Genomic DNA, 23,809 nt, shown 5'->3' with positions numbered 1-23,809 from the left:
TCTCCAGATGCCTAAAAGAGCTCACTTTTGCAAGATATGGAAACAAAAGCGACAATGGCTTTGATGAACTTTGGAGAAAATGTTGGCATCGATACCAAAACAATCATGGACTAGTCGAATAAGGCAATCAAAAACCTTTACAATTCCAATGAATGTCATATTCCCAATAGAAGTTTGGAGTTTCTTGAGGAGTTGTTAGTTGTTGGAGAGTGGGTGTTTATACTAAGGCCATTAGTGTAAGTACTCTTAATGGTATAGGTTGAGATCATGGAAGCCATGGTTGGCTTCCTTTTCTCTAAATGCAACTAGCATAACCGTTATTTTAGTGACCGAGTTTTTAAAGGATGGAAAGTTGATGAGTGCCGCTGATAATGGAAACGAGTGCACTACTCACCCTCTTCTTTTAGTGAGGAGGTTTAAGAAAAAGTATCACACGACATATGCAACTTAACCAGGGAAGCTTCTATTCTCTTTTTCTTTCATCTTTTTATTAACACTTGATCATTTACTTAAATTTATTTGATTATAAGATTAATTAGAGAGAGAGAGAGAGAGAGAGAGAGAGAGAGAGAGAGAGAGAGAGAGAGAGAGAGAGAGAGAGAGAGAGAGAGAGAGAGAGAGAGAGAGAGAGAGAGAGAGAGAGAGAGAGATGTTTACACTATCTTTAGGTGCAGTATTGTTGTTGTGAGGATGGTCGTGTGAAGGCTGTCTCACAGCTATGTGATCCCAAGCATAATTTTCATGAAAGAAGGATTTATTTAAATTTTTGAACAAACACATACAACAAAAAATACTTTTTCAAGCATGAAAATTATACCTTCACTTTAAGTTTCCTCCTTTATCCCTAGGCCCTCTTCCTCCTCTCCTTTGGCCAATTGAAAAGAGAATAGGTGGCAGGCACGCGATAACCAGGCACGTGTAAGTGTACGGGGAGGGGAGAGCAGAGCGATGGTGGTGGGGATGTAGGAGTAGAGTGACGATGCCGAGGAGATTGACTGGGGAGATTGGGACGTGGAAGAAGAAATGAAGAGAGACCGTGAAGGGGAGGTGAAGAAAGCACAGTTTGATTGAATCTCGTCGAGGATGAATATCTAAGCTCAGTAGGAGAAACCAACTAGAGGGAAGAAGGTCTTATCAGACTTTGAAGAGGCAGATAGGGATGTTCTTTGTGTGTAGTGCAATCCTAATGTGTCCGATGAAGTCGCCGAGTAAGGCGGAGTTGGGGAAGTGGCTATAGGAAGACGTGCTCACAAGAGGGTGGTGCCAAAGGTTTAGTACCTGGGTAAGGGGTTCTTCAATGTGTTGTTTGTGAAAGGGTAGGCGGTGATCGATTTATTTGCCAGAGCCCCTCTATTCATAGGGCAAAAGCTGGTCCACGTGATGTCGTTTGGTCCTGTTTTTGATGTGAACAAGAGTCTATAAGAGGCATGTCCGATGTGGGTAGAGATACAAGGCCCACCTTGGTTGAGACTGGTGTTGGAGGATTTTGTGAAGGCAATCAGGCTGGTAATATTTGTACCAAAGAATGAGGATAGTGGGAGGTGTGTGTCATGTGGAATACATTGCATAAGACTCCTAAGGTATTAGAATAGGACCTGGGGGAGGTGGGGAAGATGGAGTTGAGGTTGTTGTTTGGGGCATTTTTTAGGGCTTGCTTCAGATGCAGGGGTTTTGGACATATCGTTAGGAATTATGGTATATCAAAGGAAGAGGAAACAAGAGGGGATGAGAGGAAGAAGGATGAATAGGTGGGAGGGAATAAGGATGGGAGAATTGATAAGGTCATTAAAAAGGAGGGTAAAGGAAAGGAAAAGGTGTTTATGGATGAAGGGGGATCTGGAGAGTAGGGATTAACTAAAGTGAGGGATAGAGGAAAAGGGGGCTATAGCCTTGACAAAATAAAAGAGGGAGGCAAGGAAAAGTCACAATGAATCAAATGGGAAGGGCTTAATAGCTACCCAGTGGGGTAAATCTAAGGATAGGTATGAGGTTTCTCTTTACTCTAATCCATTTAGTCCTTTAGGTGTGGAGGATAGTAAAACCTCATCCATGGGTAGATTCAACTGGCAAGTGGAAACTGCTTGGAGAGCCATTCAATTGGGGACGTAGGCCCTAGGGGAGGTTTAACAGTGGAGGAAGAGATGGAGGTGGACATGGTACTGCCTTGGAATAAATATAATCAGTGAGGTGAGGGGGTGTACTTGGGATGTAAAGGGACTGAGAGATAGAAGGAAGGATGCAACATTCTGGGGATTAGTGAAAGGGTGGGGGCTTTTAGTGATTGCCCCCACACTGGGATGTAAAGGGACGGAGAGACAGAAGGAAGAATGCAACATTCTAGGGACTAGTGAAAGGGTGGGGGCTTTCAGTGATTGCAATGCACAAGAACATAACCTTTTTGGGTTGAAGTGCATGAGGGAGGATAGATACAAGGACTGGATGATTATGTATGGGGGGACTAAATTAGGATTTAGTGGGGTCATTACCATAGCTAGGAATGAACTAAAGCCTAGTATCATAAGCAATCATCCTAATGGCATAATTTTGGTGATAGAAATTCACGTGGAAGGGGAGAGGGTGTGGGTGATTAATGTGTATGGTGCTCATAATCACAAGGTAAGAGGGGAGATGTGGGATTGGATTGCAAGTTAGTGGACCCTTGCTCAGCTTTATCTCATCACATGCCAGTAAAATGGGAATGGCATGTGGCTGAATGGAAGGAAGAGGACCTGTGATCATTTTCTAATAGGAAAGTGAGAGTGAATAACTTATAACTTAAGGATGATTTGTTTGTAACTCTTACTGAAGAGGCAATTAGAAGGTTGTGGATCCTAGAGAGGGTTTGTAGATGAAATGTAGGGAATTATCAAGAGAGTAGGAAAATTGAGGGCATAAGAGAAGAGGTAGGCAAGGAGGGAGCTGGGTGAGTTATTGGAGCAACTGCAATAGAAGAGACAGAGGGGAGGTTTATCTGAAGCTGATTCAACCAATATGCTCGGTGTCATGCTCGGGTGGGGATAGAAGATAGCTCAGAATTGGGTTGAGAGTATCTAGAGGCTACCCTGAGTCTAAAGGAAGACAATTTTCAAAGAAGGTTCCAAGCAAAGGGGATCATGTTAGATATGATCAATAAGGGGGTGGAGTCTGATAGAGCTAAGTGGTTGGAGAGAGATGTGGAGTTCGAAAAGTGTTGGATAGCCCTACAGAAGCTGGGGAAGGAAAAATCCCTAGGGTGGGATAGATTGACTGTGGATTTTTTCATTGCTTTTTGGCCATCCTTAAAAGATGTGGTGTGGGTCACATGCAAGGAGGCATTTGCCATAGGTAGGATGAACATTGACTTAAAAGAGGGGATTGTGAAGTTAATACCCAAACATGTAGCTCACAAGTTTAACCATTAGAGACCTTACTCACAATTATATATAAGATCTTGGCCAAGGTCATTGCCTTGATGATTAAGAGGTGATATCCAAAAGGCGATATGGGTTTATAAAAGGGAGGTCTATCTATGACAACATTTTTGCTACTTTGATGGGCAAAGAAGTGGCTCAGAGAACATGTAATAATTATGTACTTCTTCAATTAGATTTGGAGAAGGCTTATGATAGGGTGCACTGGTCCTTCCTGGCTAGAACTATGGAGAAGTTGGGATTTGGAAGAAGAATGACCATAGTCATTTACACTCTCACTTTAGGGGCTCAATCTGAGCTACTGTTGAATGGAAGACGAGTAGGGGGGTTTGAGATTAATAGATTAGTAAGGCAGAGGTGTCCTTTGGCTCCTTTGTTATTTGCCATTGTATCACATCCTTTGACAGTGGCTCTAGAAGGTGCATGTGAGAAAGGTTTGGTGACAGGTTTGAGAATGAGAAATGGAGAGCAATTGGTGGTGCAGTGTTTTGTAGATGACTCGTTCCTATTCTTGAAGGCTGATAATGAAAATGTAAGACATGCCCTGCAAATGGTACAATTGTTTTTTGTTTGCTGATGCTTCTAGGTCCAGATGTAACATCCATAAATCCAGAATTATTAGCTTAACTAAAGATGATGATTTTGACATGGAAAGGTGGGGGTGTGAGGTGATAAGGAAGGGATAGATTGTTAGGCGTTTGGGGGTTCCTCTTGGAGTGGGGGTGACCAAGAAAGATGTAGCTATCTGGGCAATAGAGAGGTTTTTGGACAAGATGAAGAAATGGGAAGGAATTAGGGTGTCTTTTTGTGACAGGGTGGCTATTGTTAACTTAGTTTTGAATGCATATGTCATGTTTGTATGCCCAATGGTTGATTTCATAAAATGTCATTAGAAGAGAATTATGGCTTGGATTAGGAAGTTTATTTGGAAAAGAAGCAGGGATGGTAGGAGATATCTAGCTTGGCTTGCTTGGGAGAAAGTTAGCTTGCCCAAAGACTTGAAAGGACTAGGAATTTTGCATCTGGCCACTCATGCCAAAGCTAGGGTAGCAACTAGCTTACCTAAATGTTTATGTTGTAGGAGGAAGTATAGACTAGAATGGTAAGAGAGGTGATAGAGGAATCCAGTGTTCAGTGCATGGGAAAGTTGACATGATTAGATTGGAAAGCAAAGTTATAATCACATGCTCCATTGAGAATTTAGAGCTTCCCTTTCTACAAATTCCTTTGTCATAACTAGAAGGAGGTGATGGGCTTGATGAAGTGGAAGGATGCAAAAGGGTCGCCAGGAAATTCTTTGTTTACTCTAGGGATATGGTGGTCACACAAATTCACCCCCCCTTTAGCTCAATTGGATGTAAGAATAACCAGGAGGTTGGGGGATTGTTGGGACAAGTCTCACGTCGGGTGGAAAGAGTTGGGATAGATAAGGGACGAGTTTGGGATGTATCAGGGGGACTTGCAAGTGGCAAGACAAGTCTTGGAGGAGGTGGGGAAGGGCTGGTTCTCTACAGCCTCCAATGAGGCATGTTGGTTGAAGGATTGGACTTGGATTAATGGGGCCAAGTTGGCGAGGGCGACTACCAAGTGCTTTGTGTGAGGAGATGAGTAAGAGTGAGCTGAATGTGAAGTATTATAATAGAATCTAGAGAGTAAGGTGGAGTATAAGCACTTGGAAGAAGAGGTGGAAATTGTTGTGAGTCTAGATATACCTTTGCTCAGACTTTTTTGTGGAGAGTATGTATGTGGGCTCTTCCTCTTGGATATAAATTGGTGCATAGAAACTTTACCTCAGGGGTTTGTCCTAGATGTGGATCAGTAGTAGTGGAGGATGGTAGATATGCTTTCTGGAGATGCCTTGCTATCAGCGGGCTGCGAAGAAGAATAGATAAGTGGGTATTTGCTAGTATAGGGGTAAGGGTTGATGGGAACTAGAGGGGTCAATTGATATGGTGTTCAACCTAGTTAGATATACTTGTCTATGGGATATTTGGACCTCTAGAAACTGTCTGGTATTTCAAAAGGGATTAAGGTAGGGGTTAGATGCTGTAGAATTGATGTATAGGTGTGTGCATCTCTGCTGCTTTGTATATTATGTAAATAAGATGAATGACAGTACATTTGTAGAGTTAGTGCATGCTTTACAGTTTGGAATAGGATGAACCACTCACATCTGGATGGGATTATTTCACATACTAGGGTAACCTAACCATTTAATGGCATGTGGCAGGTATATGCAAGAAAAGATTTAAGGAAAGGCTTGCCAAAGTTTGGACCTAAGACTCAAAGATCGTATCTGAAGGAGAAGCAACCTGTTCACACCTTTATGGCTTTGATAGAGAATCCTATTCGAAGTACACCTGAAGTGAAGATATGGACCAAGAAAGAGCCTATGGAGGAGCAGACACCTAAGGGGTACACTATCAAGTCTCTACTAGTGGCTGGCTTCAGCTGGGGTATCGCATCTGTTGGGAGCATTCATCTTTTGTGTGGGAGGATGAGAGGTGGGACCAGATCTGTGGTTTACTTAATAGTGAAAAGTTGTACAAAATCTTCTGATATGGGCTCTTGTAAAGAAGAGGATAGATATAGAACTTAGAAGTAAAGAAAGATGTGTACAAGCCAAGCTACTAGATTCCCTTTGGAAGGGAAATTAACGGCAACCAAAAGTGGCGGGAAAATGATGCCCCTGAAATGAAAAGGGAACCCTCAACCTTCTCAGCGAGCTCGCCATAGCCATGCCTCGCAGGAAGAGGAGAGAAGAGAAGAAGCAGGAAGAAGTAGAAGAAGATGAACAGGACATCTCACAGGAAGCGCCCACCTCCACCAGCCTCTATCAGGTATGTGTGTTTGCGACTCTTCCCATCTGTAAACCATGTTTTAAACTTATCATCTCCCCTTGTAGGTCCTTGGCATCGAACGCACCGCCACTCATGAAGAGATCCGGAAGGCTTACCACAAGCTTGCCCTTCGCCTCCATCCGGACAAGAATCCTGGAGATCAGGTTAATTGTGTGGTTTTTAGGGAATTCTGTATTTTTAGGGTTTCCTGTCTTCCTATGTTTTTGTGTCTTCTTGGTGTCCTGAATCTTTAGGGCTCTTGGGATCTGCTGTGCCTTTAGAGTTTTCTGTGCTCTATTATCCATGTGTTTTGTAGGGTTCATATGTTTACAGGATCACGCCATCTCCTCTTTCCCTTTCCTCCATTTCAATAAGGCTTGTTATTTTTTTTTCTATGCTCCGTATGCCAGGCCTCAGTCTCTAGGGTTCTTACAACTCTGCCTCTTCTACTACCTGTCTAACTAAGTTTTTTTTCTGTTTCATCCTGCAGAATGCCAAGGAAAAATTTCAGTCCCTTCAGAATGTAATCACAATTCTTGGAGATCCAGCCAAGAGAAAGGTGTATGATGAGACTGGATCCACCGAGGATGCGGTAAGGGCTTAGTCTGGTTACACATTAAGGGCATGCCCACATGGCTGGCTGCTTGTCACTCTTCGGCTGGCAGTCGTGCCCAGCCGAGTCCTTGGTGGGGGTTTGGGTGGTTTGGGAGAGGGGGTGCCCTGCCTTATTTGTGATTTTCTTTTTCTGCATATGCCTGCAGCCAATGCTTATTGCCTTAATTGCAGGAACTCTCGAGTGAGACTGTCCAAAATTTGTACGAGTTTTTCAGGGCACTTTACAAAAAGGTGAGCATCCCTATACTTGCCAATGTTCATATAATGCGGTTTATTAATGTTAATTGCATCTCCAATTATATTTCCATACTATCAGTGGCCCTCATATGATTTAGTCTCTTGGAGTTGATACTTGAATTTTTGGCTTCTAGTCTTCCTACAAGACTATGCTTAATGGCCTGTAAGGCTAGTTACGTGGCCATTCTCTGTATCAGAAGTGCTGGAACTTGCACAGACTCTTGCTTCTTGCCCTTATACAAGTTTCTACAACTATCATGAAGATTGATTTGTGTAAAGAAAGTTCTCGCCAAAGGCTCACCTTGGTCCTTGGCCTACCCCCTTCTTAGGCAAGGGTCTCAAACCCCTTTTTTGGGGTAGCCCATAGGGCTGCCTACATGCAACTACATGCTCTACTTAGATGCCTGGTATTTGGCTACAAGCCGAACACCCGGAACACTTGGCATCATTCTAGAGGGTGACTCACAGTACAGATTGGCACTGCTTTATGTGTGGGACTTGCATACGTGACCAACACCATGTACAGGATTTGTACAATTGACCTTGGACGCTTAGAGTGGAACCTTGGCTGACTCGTCCTGGAGTGGGGCTCATAAGGGACCAGTTTTCACTCCAAGTCTTGCACCTGCTTGTACATATATGTCCACTGGGCATCTAAGTACGGGATGACGTGACATCCCCTTTTGCTTAACTTGACGGAAGCCGCAAAGCTTCTTGAGGAATTGTCTCCTTTCGGGGAGAGCCGTGCTTGAAACGATGTAGAAAGATCTATTTTGAAACCATAACTTCAACTTCGTCCACTATGTTTGGTTCTTGTTCATTGTGGACATCGGAGAGAGGAGATCCAACATAAGGCTTCAACCAACTGACATGGAACACATCATGCATAGCATAACTGGGTGGTAGCTTTAGCTTCATGGAAACCTCCTTGATCTTCTTTAAAACGGAGAAGGATTCAAAGCTCCGAAACGACAACTTTGGGCATCGCTTGCCCACTTGTTTCAACCTTTGCTTTATTATCCTAGATAAACCTAATCTTCTTTCGAGAAGATCACATCTCGTCTGTCTTTGCTGGTTTGTTGAGTGTAGGCTTCCTACGCTTTAGCTAATCTATCTTTCACAGACTCCCAAGATCTCTTGGTAAGACTGTCAATCTGTTTGCTTCAGGCATTGGGGATGAGGTCTTGGTCAATAAAGACTGGAACAGTCTTCCAAATGTTGCCTCATATGGAGTCTTGCCAATAGTTGAAGAAAAGGACTCATTTAAAATAGCTTGAACTAAAGGTAAATATTGTTTCCACTTACCTTGCTGGTCGTGAACATAACACTTCAGTATGTTGAACGCCAGTTGATTGTAAATCTTCGTCTAGCTGTTCGTCTGTGGGTGGAATGCACTACAAAAATGCAACTTAGTCCCAAAGTTGTCAAATAATGCTCTCTAGAAATGATTGGTAAACTTGGCATCTCGATTTGACGCAATGGTTCTAGGTATGCCACCCATGGCATACCAATTCCGAATAACAATCTAGGAACATCCTCAGCAGTCACATTAGCCCTACAAGGAATAAGCATAACATATTTGCTAAATCGATCAACAACCATCAAACATTGAGTATTATGCTTACTTGGATTGGGAGGCAGGTTCCTCACGAAATTCATCGAAATGTCTTGAAAAGGTTCTTTGGGAATCGGTAAAAGCTGTAACTTGGTCTTCCGGTCTAGATGAGGGAAGTCTGGGAGGTAAATTGTCTAGAAGAAAGATCTTCTAGAACCGATCATGTAGGGCCTTGTACTTCTCTGAAGCACTGGTCATGGTTTGGGTGGTTTGAATGTAGATCACCACACACTGTGCGTCTTTTCGAATCTCTCTTTTAGCTTGTAGATGGCTAATGACCGGAAAGTTAGGTATCTTGGGTTCACACTTAATGATTACTGGGAACTTTGACACATTTTGGGTAATCCAGAAAGTGTGTTGGTCCCAATCAATGTCTTGGGTAAACTTGTGAAACCACTGGATCCCTAAGATTATGTTTGCTTCGGGCAACCATGAATTCTCGCACAAATTATGTGCCTTTTATGACTAATTTAGCCCAACGAGCTTCAAACTTGATGGTCGTTGTTATGCTTCTACTAAATCCCTCCACTTTCTTGTCTACCGAGGTCAACGAGAAATGGGCTTGCTGAGTGGCATGTTTTGTGACCACATCCTTTGTATTGCCACTGTCAAACAAGACGAAGACTCTTTGGCCACCTATGTAGCCATACTTTGGGTCATGGTTGCCCTTTTGTCTATGTTCATTGTTCGAGCTCCTGATTGACAATGGTGCCAAACCGAAGGTGTGGGAGCTTGAGGATCGACGACAACTTGGGGGGTCGGTGTGGGAGGTTGGCTCATTATGGCAGTTGTTGAGGCCGGGGTGGTGGTCTGAGCAAGGGTCTTCTTAGGGCAAGTCCTAGAAGTGTGTCCTTTTATATGACAAGAAGCACCGTTCCTCCTTGTATCGTTCTTGCTCTTCAGGACTAATCTTACCACCCGTCTTGTCAGCCAGAGTCTTCTGTTCTGGAGTAAGGTGAGGTCCGTGTTGTTCAAGTTCTTGAAGCCAGAGGCTCTCGGGGTAGACCTTGATTGTATCTGGTTCACTGTCTTGAGACCTTGTCCAAATTGCTACCCGACCTCCTGGCGCCTAGCCGACTGGCTGGTGGGATGCTCTATAGGTAGCCGATTGCTCCACAACTGCATGCAAGATAAACATTATAAAGCTCTGATAACATCACAGACCACCTGCGCAAGAACTCATAACAAGAGAGATTCACAAAGTCACTTCAGAATTATGAATTCTCTGGATACATCATCACACACTTGATATGCCTCTTTAAGAACTACCATGAAGTGGTGCTGCATGGGCAATCGCCACCTCATCCACGAATACAGGAAATTACCCATAATCAGTGTAGTTTCTATTTTCACTAAGACTGCTTGCTCACTAAGGTATTATTCATACTCACTAAGGTTTGATCACAAAGGTATAAGGTTTCTAACACCCCCACTTGATCAAAGAGTGGAGTGTAGAATCACTCAGTCTAAAATAAACTTTCAGCACTGATAAAATTACTTTCAAATTTGGATGAAGATTCAGCATCATCATGATTACGCTCCTCATCTCGCATCTTCTTAAGGCAATCTTTGATGACATGTCCAGGCCATTTGTAGTAGTAGCAGATGCGGAGCTTCTTCACAAAGAGAGCTTGCTCACTTGCATGTTTTCTTTCTTCATCTTTTGAAGATTTTGCACTTTTCTCTTTCTCTTTCTCATTCTCCTTCCTTGATGTGATCTTAGTATCCTCCAAGACAAGGGCAACATCAGCATCACTAAGAGTTAAACTTGATTGATTGGCTAGCGAGGAGACACATGCCTCATATGCATCAGACATGCTGGCAAGAAGAACAAACACATCTTCTTCTTCATCCACAGTCACCGCAGCACCAGCAAGTTGATCCACCAAAGCATGAAGGTTGCCAAGATGCTTGGCCACCTTCGTTCCTTCATTCATTTCAAGATGGTAAAGCTTTTTGCAAAGAAACAGTCGAGAGGCAGCATTCACCTGACCAAATACATGTCGAAGGCGTTCCCAAGCTTCATGTGAGGAGCCCACCGAAGCAACTTGAGCAATTTGGGAGTCTTCCAATCCAGAAATTATGAAGGCAAGTGCTTTCGTGTCCATGGTCACTCAGGTTGTAACATCTTCAAGACGACGAGCAGATGGTTTTCTCTCGATGCTAGATACAATCCCCCACATGTCACGCTCGATCAAGCCCATCTTCGTCTTCACCGAGCATGTATGGTACTTTGATTTGTCGAAGCGATCTTTTTTTCAAAATATTTACCTTCAGGAGCCATGAGCTTTGCCCTCACTAATCACCAAGACTGTCGTGGTTGGAAAAACAGCCCCGTCTGACTACAGGAAGAGCTCCCAGAAAAGGTGGCTCTGATACCATGTTAACAAACTTAATTAAGAGGATTACCAATCTTTGTTAATCATCAATATAATAATGAATAATTATAATAGCACAGTCTTTTTCATGGACATCACCTCAGCAACACGAATCGTGAGCAAGCACAAAGAGGTAGCTGCCAAAGCATAAGCTTATCAAGCATAACAAGTAACATAACTATGCTTAACATAAATATACCTCGGCTTCTTCTTCTGAACAATCATAAGGTACACTATCAAACTGCATGCAAGTTAAACATTATAAAGCTCTGATAACATCATAGACCACCTGTGCAAGAACTCATAATAAGAGAGATTCACAAAGTCATTTAGAATTATGAATTCTCTGGATACATCATCTCACACTCGATATGCCTCTTTTAGAACTACCACGAAGCGGTGTTGCATGGGCAATCGCCACCTCATCCACGAATATAGGAAATTACTCATAATCAGCATAGTTTCTATTTTCACTAAGACTGCTTGGTCACTAAGGTACTATTCATACTCACTAAGGTTTGATCACAAAGGTATAACCTTACAGAAATTTAGTGTAAATTTATGTATTTGGATGGAATGATTATATCTAAATACACTTCAAAGTTTATTCACAGCATGCATTTTTTCACATTTTGTTTTTAGCGTGTAGTATTACTATCACTAAGCCTTTCTATCAATGTTATTGCACGTGACAACCTCGAAACTTGTTCTTGAATTGCTCAAGATAATGAGGTGGTAGAAACAGCTTCTTGAGGTCAGTGTGACAAATTGGTCCCACTTGTAGTCAGTAACTACATAGTTGGAATTGACTCAGGCCGAGTGAGTCCACCATGAGATAGCTTCCTCTTTGATGTAGCAACTAACTAATACCACCTTCTCTATGTCTGACTTCCTACCAGTAGCAAAGTAGGCTTCAAACTAATGAATCCAAGAATGAAGAGTTGTGAGATCAAGTTTATTGCTATACTTACTAAAGTTCACCTTCTCATGAAGATGAGTCTAGGAAGTCGTGGCGTATTGATCTTGCATCGAAAAGTGCAAGGTATCGCACGTGCTCCATGTGTTGTCATTGGTTGTCGAGTGCAGCAACGCAGGTTGTCGCTTGTGTTCGAAGCTCTACCTCTCGTACTTGCATTTCATATAACGCACAAGAATGCCGTGTGAACTCCTGGAGGGAGATAGCCGAAGCATGGACCGGGGAAGTGTTCTAGGAAGGGTGCTCGGTGATGACTGGTGGAGGAGAGGTGGGGGGGAATGGGTGTCGAGGCTTCGTGAAGAGGAATCCGTTTCTCCAAGGGTTGTATAGAAACCATACATGTTTGCATCTGTTTTCTTTGTCACGTAGTGATTCTCGGAACATGGAGTTCGTGTCATTAGTGATGACTTGGCTTTTGGAAGCAGTAAATAATTTTTGCTGGGATCTGGTGCTCTCTCTCATTGTCGGAATTCGCCATCATGAAAGTGGTCAAGATTTTCCCGGATGAACATCAGATTCATCACTATATGCAAAGAAGAGAGCACATGGTATTGTGGTGATTGTCATCTATGTAGATGACTTGATTGTGATATGTGATTATGCAAGGATATTGGTAATGTGAAAGCTTCATTATGTGGTGGATTTGACATGAAGACTTGGGAGAATTGAGATACTTTCTTGGCATTGAAGTGGTGAAAACAAAGAAAGACATTTAGTTGGTTCAAAGACACTATGCATTGAATATGCTAGCAAAATTTGGCATGACAAGTTGTAAGTCAATGAGCACGCCGTTGGAACAAAATGTGAAGCTAAGGGTTGATTGTGGTGAAGAGATTGAGGATATGAATGTACAAAAAGATAGTTGGTAGTTTGATATACATGACTATTACTAGACCGGATTTATGCTATGCAGTTGGGCTTGTGAGTCGGTTTATGCAAAGCCCAAGGAAACCACATGTGACATGCGAGGGATTGATCGTAGTAAAACAACCTTAGGCTTAACTAAACTTCACTTATAAACACTTAAGAGAAAGAGAATGGTTTGAATGCAAATGTAATGCAGCTATATTATATGCAATGGTTACAACTGAGATCTATGAATAGATCTATGCTTGTCCTAAATGAATATCCTTTTCGGGAAGAGAGAGATATGTTGAATGAAGATGACGATTGAATGTTCCTTTCTCCAATGCGGTCCACCCTTTGGCTGTTGGCTTTTCTCTATGTAGGAGGCAGGAGGATGATTGAATGCTGATTGTTGTCTATGACTGTATGTTGCCTAGGAATGGTGCCCTTGCTCCTTAGGCCAGAAACACTGAGAAGAAGAAGATGCCTGAATGAATGATGCGCTTTTTCTTTATATGTGAGATGATGCTACTGGTCGGGCAGAGCACTGCTGTCGGCCTGTTTGACTGGATTCTCCATGACTCATAAATACCAAAAAAGCCTCTTTATCTGCTGTTGGTTGGTTCCACAGGTCCCGATCTGATGTGATGAATGTCTTAAATGCTTGGAATGCTTTATGACCTGCTGTAGGTGTTGTAACAACTGGGTTAATGCTTGAATGCCATGCTTAAGGCCAAGGGTGCTCTGCTTAATGCATTACGAATGCCTAGAATGCCATGTCACTTGTATACCAACTGGGTGTGCACATGACATCACATTTGGATGCAGTGAGAAGAATCTTGAGATATGTGAAAGTTGTAGGACATTATGGACTCTTGTATGAGTATGGCAAAGCTATGGATGTTCATGGGTATACGGACACAGATTGGGCATGTAGGTCTTATGATAGAAGTTCTAGTGGCTACGCTTTCGCATTAGGTAGTGCAGTGGTGAGTTGGAGGGAGTAGCAAAAAGCAACCCACAGTTGCTTTATCTAGCATAGAGGCAGAGTATTGAGGAGAAGCTATGGTTGCATGTGAGGTGGTATGGTTGAAAAAGCTACTCGAAGATTTGGGACAGCAATGTGATGGGAAAGTTATCATACATTCACATTGTGACAACATGAGCAGCATATAGTTGGCAAGCAATCTAGTTTATCATGCGAGGATCAAACACATAGAGGTCCACTATCATTTCATCAGGGAGAAAGTGTTGGATGGACAGGTAGAGTTGACATATGTGAAGACTGAAGAGCAAGTTGCAAATATCTTTACCAAACCACTTGGTAAAGAGAAGTTTGAGTACTTTAGAGACAGACTTGGAGTACATGAGATGGATATGGTGAGCTTGAGGGGGCGTGTTGAGAATGCAAGCTCATTGGGATCCAGTGGGTAGCGGTAGCATTTGGGCACCGGTCTAGCAATGTGTGTGGACAATAATGGCCGTGTCTAGTTGGCCAAGTGTGTGGACATTAGCTTTAGGTTATTTGAGTGTTAACATATCATTAGGAAAATGTGCTGTGTTTTGTGGAGTGCAATGAAAGAAAGCTATGGAGCTTCTCTACCTTGTGTGTGTTGATAATATGAGAGCAACTATGGTTTGGGTGTCTCCAGTGTCTCCCTCTATTCTCTTTTTGCCCAGAAGGGCACGGCTTTGAATGGCGTAGGCCCCCTCTGTGCGCGGCTGTTGTATGATCTCTCTCCAGGCCACCTTGGCTTGGGCAGGCCGCCCGTTGTTGCTAGCCCACAGAAAGCTGTAGATCAACGGTTGAACTTGACCAATGCAAGCTCATGAGAAGGCCCAACGAAAAGTAATATACTACATGGTGGCAAGAAGAACATAGTTCGCTACCACCACTTGGCCGGCTAAGGAAAGCCTCGTTGAACTCCAATATAGAAGCTTCTTCCGAATGCTCAGAAGAAGAGGAGCTAACTGTTGCTCTGGGGAGACATTGATGGCTACCTAGCATCCAAGATAACGGATTGGAGTGCCCTATTGGGATCCACTGGAGAGCCTCGACTGGTGCCAAATCGGGGTGGCCAGAGAACCAACCCAAAATCCACACGACTTGTGCCAATGGACCTGCGTCCCTGATGTGTCATAGAAGATCTCTGTCGCCTCCGCGCAAATCTCTGAAGATTCCCCACGTCTTTTGATAAGTATGTTGTTGTGTCATTTGTGAATTCTAACTCTAGCCGCTCCTCTTGTGCACGGATGGGGAGTCGTAATCCTTGGAGCCCAGTCTCCTGAGTTGAGAGAAAACTGCTCATGGCCTTGACAACAAATAGGAAGAGATAGGGTGCTAAAGGGCAGCCTTGCCGGACCGAGTGAGAAAGGGGAAATCTGTCACCTCTGGCTCCTTGAATGAGAACCTGGCTGTGAGAGGCCGAGAAACCCCCAATTTTTATTGATCAAGGAGCTTGAATTTGACTGATTTTGTTTGATTTTTGCAAAACCCCCAAAGTTTAGGGTATAGGCATGCTTTAATTTGAGCTAATTGCTGAGATTTCAGAAAAAAGCCCTAATTTCTTATGATGCAAATGCTTTCAATTAGTCGATTTTGTCAAAAATTAAGAAAACCCCAAAAATATTTTTGATGACCTGTGTACTTAGGAGCTGTTGCTCAGCCCGATGCAATGTGAAGGCCGCTCTTCTCTGGCAACGGATGCTGATGTGTTGACTTTGGCGACGACAGGGAGAAGGCAGCGCGAGGAGAGATGGCTTCACATTGCTTTAATAAGGCTTAAAGCTTAAAGCATTAATATGGCCTCCACGCTGGGGGCTAAAAATGATGACGGGTTCACAGGCGGGCGATTGGGTGCTGCAGCTGACCGAGTTCTGCAGGCGGGTGGAGCACAACCAGCAGCAGGCGTGGACAATGAAGATGTGGTCGGGCTGCGCGTGATCTCAGTGCGGAAGAAGCAAAGAGAGTTAGCACGTGATGAGCTCGGAAGAAGCAGGAGGTGGCAGAAACAGTGATGGTCAAGTGGTGAGGGCATTGATTAGCAGGTATTGAAATGAACAAATGCAGCTCTGATACCAAATGAAGGATTAGGCCTAGGGTTTACTGCAGTTTCACTCCATGCTAAGGGGGATGAAACTCCATGAGAGAGAGAGAGAGAGAGAGAGAGAGAGAGAGAAGAGAGGCTGAAGATAACTTTTGGCTGCCTTGGATTGTAGCACATTGAGAGTGCTCTGCTGAAAGATGAATGCACAAGTCAAAAGACTCAAGTGGGCTTGTGGTCATGGTGGCATGATTGGTATTTTGGTTGGCACTACTTTAGCCTCATCCAGGACCATGTGATTTGTAGTAGGATAGAGGGGATTTGGCCCTTGGGAGAGGCTAGATTTTCACTCACGAGCTGCTGCCGTAGGCAGTAGGTGATAATATATAAGGCACCCCTCGGGCCTCAGTCCATCCATAAATCATCTCATTCTTACATCATTCCACAGTAAAACAAAGCAGTTCTGGTGCACTCTTCCTGAAGCCGCTGTAGAGAAGCAAGACCTCTGCGAATACTCATCTCTTGCTCTCGGAAGCCAGCCAATCTGCTCTATGCTGCCTCTTGTAATAGCTTGCTAATCTCACGAAGGCTTGCATCCATGGCGCTGTTAGCCTGCTGAAATAAGCCCATGACATGCTGAAAATAGACATTTATGCAATCGCTTTTCACGTGTGCTAGAGGGCTTTTACTGCTGGCCGATTGGGGTTTTCCCATGTTGGGCATGCTATGCTTGATGCCCATGGGCTGGCCCCTTTGTGGCTCTTGGTGGCTCTTGTGGGAGCTAACCTAAGGCTAGCCTCAGCCTATGATACCTAATGCTTGTTATAGACTCCTAAACTAGGATGACCTACATGCTTTGTTCTCCAAGTGGGTTAAGTGACACAGATCGACACCTGAGGCCTTAGATGTGACCTACGTAGCTTGTGCTTGACATGTATTTGGACTAGGGCTCACAATGGGCTCAGAGCATACGACAAATAAATCCTTAAAAAGGTTCTATTGATGTACAAATGTAGCACTGAATCCTGATGATGAGCCAGTGTATCACATTACACCTCAGTGCATGGGTGAATGTGACATATATGATCTATCCATGTGGAAGATGGGATGTATCTCCCCATACCTGAGTAATACTGATGTGACCAGAGTGTCAAACAAATATTTCTTCAAAAGCTAGCTCTTAATTTTAGCTTCGCTGCAATTGTTTTCGTTTGCATAGTTTACCCTCTTCCCTGCCTTGGTATTGCACTCTGCTGCCATTTATGATTGGATAAGACTTCTATTCTTAGGTACTTGAATGCGTCCACTACCTCCTTTGGTAGGTGAAATATAGTGGGAAATGGTTTCTTTTTTGTTCTTGACCAGAATGACTTTGCCCTTCTGTATGTAGATGACTAACAAACTGTGCTTATAATTGTTCCAAGGCAGTCATAGGTTTTGGGCATCTTCAACTGAGTGTCTTAAGAGCTACATCATTCATGTATAAAAGCAAGCGGATTAGTGTGTTCCAATACGGTCCTTGTATACCCTCTTTGGCATGCATAATCAAGAACCATAGGCTTGAGTCTTTTGATGAAAATCCCGCACAGAGTGATAAGAGGACATCCTTGTCGCAGTTTAGCATCTCTTAGATTCCATGTCCCATCCGCATTTGACAATTCACTCTCTTGTAAAGCCTCACAGTGGCAAGCTTTGGTTGTGGACCCCAAGTTCTGCCATTGTATTTAACAAACTAGCATGTCTGACAATGCCAAAAGCCTTTTTGAAATTCTCAAAACAACAATACAAACATTTTCCCTTTAATCTACTCTCTTCCATCACAGAATGCAGAGCTACCAAATGATCAATAGCACATGTTTTCACCAAAAGCTAGCCTGCCCCACACCTCGTTCATATTGTGTATAAGAGGGAGGACGTGTAGGTAGGGATGTAGGTATGGAGGGAGAGTATTTTGTCAAATGTTGGAAGTATAATCTAGAGTCATCCCATTTTAATGAAAATTCTGTGCTATAGACAGTCTCAAACTTCTGGATCTTTGCAGTTCACAACAATTTCTCCTACTGTTCTATCACTATGTATCACTGATTACAAGGCAGTGTTCTCTGTGCCATGCTTGGTTTTTAAGAATCCTGTTGTGTTCTAATCAGTCTAATGGGTTTTGACTGATGTTTTTGTGCTTGAAGGTAACTGAGGTTGACATTGAGGAGTTTGCAGCTTCATATCAAGGATCAGAAAATGAGAAGCAGGACTTAAAGGGTATTTACACTAAATGCAAAGGGAACATGGACAGGTAATGGTGCTGCAATTTTGATTTTCTGGCAGCAGAACATATCCAGTCTCTAGAATCTTTTTTTAAAAGATGGGTGTGGTTTGGGCAGAGTATTCGACCAGTTGATGTGCTCTGACCCTCAGCAGGATTCGCATCGATTTATGGACATAGTCGATGATGCCATCTCTGCTGGTATGATTGCATTGGTATCTGTAGGCATCTCTCTTTGTGCTGTGTCAGTGTTTATGCCGTAGTTTCATTGCGTGTTGTGGCACTTGAGTGTCAACAATTTCAAACAAAATAATGTGATCTTTACACAAGTTTGACTGCCCTGGAATAAGGTGTGGTCTCCCCCGCCCACACCTCATGGATGGGAGTTGCAGACACCTTTACCAAGCACATGTTGAAGGTTATGGTCTCATCCATGGGGGAATCTGGGGATGTCTCCCTCTGGACTGGAAAAAGGGGAGATGTGTGCATAAAGTCCCTTAGTAAATTGGAAGATGTTTTCTGCAAATTAACTTGTGGTAATCCTGGGAAAGTCAGGGGGGTTGAGCTTTTAAGTTTGCTTGTTGACAGGTGAACTGAAGGAGTATGATGTGTACAAGAAGTGGGCCAAAAAGGTGTTAAAGAAGCCTAGACCATCAAAATCTCTGAAATCTGAAAAGTAAGTAGTGCGCTGACAAATGTGATGCCCAATATCCATGGCTTGTGATCTGAAATCTGAAAAGTAAGTAGTGCGCTGACAAATGTGATGCCCAATATCCATGGCTTGTGATCTGTGTGCACCCATGCGTGCCATAATTTGTATCTTGTGGCAGGAAAACCAAGAGCTCTGAAGGGTCTGAGGCTGGCTTAATGGCTCTGATCTCAAACCGTCAGAAGCAACGGAATGCCATGGACTCATTAGCTGCTGCTTTGGAGGCAAAGTACTCTGGTAAGGATAAATCTAAGAAGGCCAAAACGCAAGCTCAAGAGCCCTCTGAGGAAGAGTTTGAAGCTGCCCGGAAACGGATTGCAGAAAGGATGAAATTGAAAGGCAAGTAGCAGCCAACAAACGAAAGGGAAAATTAAATAACTAGCAGTGATGTGCTTGTACACAGGTTGTAATCTCAATCAAAGCATACTGGTTAGGCTGCTTTTTGTTGATAGTCATTCTGAAATGTTTATCTGCTTTATGGAGAAAGAGGTTCATCTGCATATTCTGCCCATTTATCACAAGAATGTTAACAGATTTTTGTGAGCGCCTGCTGAGAACTTTCTAGCTTTCTTTGAGTTGATGGCTTTGTAAGCAGATCTTGGCTAAACAAATATGTTAATATTTAATCAATTTGATATATTATGTGCATGCATTTCAATTTATAACTCTTGCCATGCAGCTGAGTTACAGAGGACAATAACGTGTGTACTACCTATAACCTGTTGATGTGTTCTTCGTGAGATTGAAGAACTGAGGCCAAGTCATTTACTCACATGCCAAGCCCAGTAGGTAGAAGCATTGGTTGCGTACTTTAGGTGGGAGTTTAGAACATTGGTGGCAGGTAGAATTATGGGTAGAAGGATGGATATACTGGCGAAAGGAGAAAAATGTGGAGATGATTAAGACTGGTGGATACAAAGGAGAGAGAGGCTGGCCAAGCCAAGTGCATTTAGCATAGTGGGCAGAACTCACTTGCCTAGAAAGCACGTTATTGAAATGAGTTCAAGCCAATGATCAGTGTAACATACACATAAACAATGCAAAAGATTAGTGCACTAGCATAATAGGGTGTCATGTAACAACATAAAAGGGACACTTAGTCTTGTAAAAACCTTTCATAGAATGCCTGAAAACCACTATGCATCCTATTTTTAGTGAAATAGTGATATTAATTTTAGTTAAAGAGAGAGAGAGAGAGAGAGAGAGAGAGAGAGAGAGAGAGAGAGAAGGGGTGAGACTCCTCATAAGCCTTCTATACTCTTCACATCCACTAGTGAAGAAGCATCTGTAGTAGTAGCTGATTTCTAGTTGTGTATTTCACAAGGTGTTAGACTCCCCACAAGCCTTCTATACTCTTCACATCCACTAGTGATGTCTAGTTGTGTATTTCATAAGAAGGTGTGAGAGGCTCCCCACAAGCTTCCTATATTCTTCACATCCAGTAGTGATGTCTAGTTGTGTATTTCATAAGAAGGTGTGAGACTCCCCACAAGCCTCCTATACTCTTCACATCCACTAGTGATGTCTGGTTGTGTATTTCATAAGAAGGCCCTCTCGGCTGACCGTCCCCTCTCGTCTACTAAAATGCTTGCTCTCTCCTCGTACACACTTTGCTTTTCCCCCCTCATCGTGTGATGTAGGCCAGCCCGTTTATTCTTATGTGCTGGCCATCACGATGCCTCACCTGTCACGACTGTTCAAGTGGTCACCCTTTGTTATAAGGCTTAAGGGGATAAAACCATTTTAACTCAAGTGTCGATATTTTTTCTTAAGCATTGTGGTCGATTTCCATTAAGGCCCTAATCATGGCCTTGCTCAAAGCATTGCCAAGGACATTATCTCGATGTCCTTCACATTTGCTTTACATAGCTGGCTTTCCTTGATGCTGCCAATCTTACTTTTCTCAACTCTTCACATACAAATATTTTGAGATAAATTGTAGGATGCCATTAATCTGCAAAAGTAACTTTATAATAACTTTGTGCTTGAAATCTTGTCCTTCAAAACTTCTTGGGTTTATGCTAACAACATCGAACCTCCATCTTGTTTGCTGCCACTTCTACTCTTGCCATGACCAAACAACCTCCAGCAAGACCAAGCGAGAGCATCCTTGCATGAGAAAAGCGTGGGCGTAAACAATGAATGTGACATAAAAGTATTGCAGACACAACAATAAATAGCGAAAACACGTGAACACATATACATGTAAAACACCAAAATTACATGCTCTGGGGCCAAAAAACTCAAATAGTGGCGTCTTACAGGAAATCTAGTTTGCTAGTGTGAACCCATATTTTTGGTTAGACTCATGCCTTATCCATTGGGCTTCTATCAAGTGTTTTTACTACCCCATCTTCTTTTCTTCTCCAAACATAGAACACAGTTAATCAGTTTTACTCATCCTTCTCGTTTAATGAGTTTCATAAATGAGTATGGAAGAACAAGAATATTCATTCACATAGCCATGTCACTTTTGAAAAATGTGTCACTTTTTAGTCAAAAGAATAATTAGTTACCCATTATTAGTAATAAATACACTCTCATGAATGTATTACATTCGAAAAGCATACTCTTCCTCTTCTTATTATATGAAATTTCAAATTCTCTCTTGGATCACTTTTCCTCTAAATGGACTGTCTTATTTTGGATTGTTATTTAAGCTTAGTTGGTTGCATAGTATATGTCCTTTTGTTCTTAGTAATCCAGGTTTTTCGATGCAACCATGTTATTCAAATGAAAACTCCATCATTTGCATGTTGACCTCAAGAGTGAGTATGAGCCGTTTTAAAAGAAGAATAGCCTATTCATATAAGTAGCAAAGACAAGGATAATATGAGAGACAGAATCAAAGAATATTGATTTATTGTGTGATGGATAACTACATCCAAAGTAACCTCTTACTTTAAGCTCAACTCCTTTCAAAAATATTACTTCATTGATTCGATATGTAGGAGATGGCCACACCAAGGCTTGCTTGAGTATTGTAATGCTCTTGGTTCATCATCACAAGTTTATAAAGATGTCAATCATTAGAGCAGAGGGCTCTTCATTAGCAATGTAGTATGTTGAATCGAAGCAATGAGAAGCTGATAGAAAGGATAAAAATCAAGTCAAAGAACTTGAAACAAAGTTGGAACAAGCCCGAAAGAAGCAAATGAGCATTGGCATAAGAACATGATTGAGAAAGTTGAAGAATATTGGAAACCTATAAACTATTACATTATATTGGTATTAAAACAATGTCAAAATGCATTTAATGTAGGTCATTGTTGCATCCTGAAAAGGAAAACAAGCAACCAGTAGAAGCCGCCAAATAATATTCAATGCTTTTATCTTCTACCATGGCCAAAGAAATAATTTTGGCAAAAAAATATAAGATGGTGAGGAGGGCAATTGTTGAAGACTTTATAACTTAGAATCAAGTCTTCTCTTGACATATAAAAATGTTTAGATGATGTTGGTATTGGTAGAAAAGGATACTCACAATTTTTTAAGTTTACCACCAAAGTAAATGGATATTTATCCAAGCAGACCTCAATATGAGGTAAGGAGGTGGTTGCCAAGCAAGGAAAATGTAGCAGTAGATGCTCTTAGCAAAGCTGCACTCCTTGCAATCACCACCACCTCAAATCCATTGGTTGTAGAAGTAAAAGAGAAGATTAGTGTGGATTTGCTTACGCACCAGTAATTGCCTTGCTTAATCAACAGAGCAAGACTAATCTTGAAAGGAGAAGTATGTAGGGGTACAAGTTAGAAGACTCATGTCTCTATTATAATAATTGGCTATGTATTCCTAAACGACGATGCTATAAATGAGAAAATCTTGATTGAGGCCCATGACATCCTTATTGTTGGACACCTCAGATATGTAAAGACATACATGTCAAGAGGAGTTACAATGTTACAATGCATGCTCCTCTTGATTTTCTCTTAATTGTAACTCCTCTTGACATTGTAACTCTTGATTTTCTCTTAATTGTAACTCCTCTTGACGTTGTAACAGACATTTAGGAGCATGCATTGTAACATTGTAACGATGCTTGGCTTACTAGAGGATCAAAGCAGAGAGGGTAAAGCTACTAGGAAAATTGCATCCCTTAGATATTCCTCAAATGAAGTGGGAATGCATAAGCATTGGTTTTATTACTGGATTGCCTTCCACTAATGCCAGATTTGACTCCATTCTGGTGGTTGTGGACTGCTTGACTAAGGTTACTCACCTTATCCTAGTTAAAAAAAACCTTTACTACTTTGGATGTTACCTTAAGGTTTTCCTTAAGGAAATCTTTAGATTGCATGGATTACCCTGTAGGATTGTTTGGCTCCGAAACCTGGCCTAACCTTTTTGAAGCCATAGGAACATCCTTAGCTTTAAGCACAACTTACCATCTAGAGACAAACGATCAAACATTCATAATAAGGATACTTTGAGAGCTTATTGTACATGGAACCTCGCTAATGGGTTAACTACTTACATATGGTAGAGTTTGTTTATAATGCATCCCATCATAGGAGCATGGGTTAACTACTTACATATGGTAGAGTTTGTTTATAATGCATCCCATCATAGGAGCATGGGAATGAGTCCATTTGAGACTCTCTTTGGTCAAGAATGCCTCACCTTTAACATGGACCGATTCTATAATCAGAGTTAAGATCTCAAATAAAATGCTCAATGGGATGGATCATTAGATATACGTAATCCGTAAGGATATTAAAGTAGCCCAAGATAGACAAAAGTAATATGCAGATGCCAAGAGATATGAGAGAGCTTTTACTGAAGGTGACATGGTGTTTCTATATGTAAGACCTAAGAGGAGTCCCTTATCCTTAGGAAATACAAGAAGTTTTCACCAAGGTATTGTGGATCATATGTGAT

At 42.2% G+C, this 23,809-nt stretch overlaps 1 protein-coding gene across 1 annotated transcript; it reads left to right on the top strand.

The window, feature by feature from the left end:
- Window positions 1-6,026: 6,026 nt before the first annotated feature.
- LOC147640144 (chaperone protein dnaJ 6-like) lies at window positions 6,027-19,573 on the top strand. The gene is made up of 8 exons (XM_086777682.1): window positions 6,027-6,250; window positions 6,316-6,414; window positions 6,741-6,842; window positions 7,037-7,096; window positions 18,145-18,251; window positions 18,340-18,422; window positions 18,810-18,897; window positions 19,052-19,573. Exons 1-8 carry the CDS (start codon window positions 6,149-6,151, stop codon window positions 19,275-19,277), a joined length of 867 nt encoding a protein of 288 aa, XP_086633808.1. The 5' UTR covers window positions 6,027-6,148; the 3' UTR covers window positions 19,278-19,573.
- The last annotated feature ends 4,236 nt before the right edge of the window (window positions 19,574-23,809 follow it).

This window comes from Cibotium barometz, chromosome 3 (assembly GCF_041138505.1).
Source record: "Cibotium barometz isolate CiBa-2024 chromosome 3, ASM4113850v1, whole genome shotgun sequence".
In the NCBI taxonomy this organism is placed as follows: domain Eukaryota; kingdom Viridiplantae; phylum Streptophyta; class Polypodiopsida; order Cyatheales; family Cibotiaceae; genus Cibotium; species Cibotium barometz.
Note: the sequence above shows the minus strand (reverse complement) of the source record. Positions and strands in the feature narration are given on the sequence as shown.

What these genes read in the sequence shown, in the direction of transcription:
- LOC147640144 (XM_086777682.1), top strand. Translation starts at nt 6,149, where the DNA reads ATGCCTCGCAGGAAGAGGAGAGAAGAGAAGAAGCAGGAAGAAGTAGAA. An exon ending in CCTCCACCAGCCTCTATCAG is followed by an intron (nt 6,251 to 6,315) that starts GTATGTGTGTTT and finishes CTCCCCTTGTAG; the next exon opens with GTCCTTGGCATCGAACGCAC. An exon ending in TCAGGGCACTTTACAAAAAG is followed by an intron (nt 7,097 to 18,144) that starts GTGAGCATCCCT and finishes TTGTGCTTGAAG; the next exon opens with GTAACTGAGGTTGACATTGA.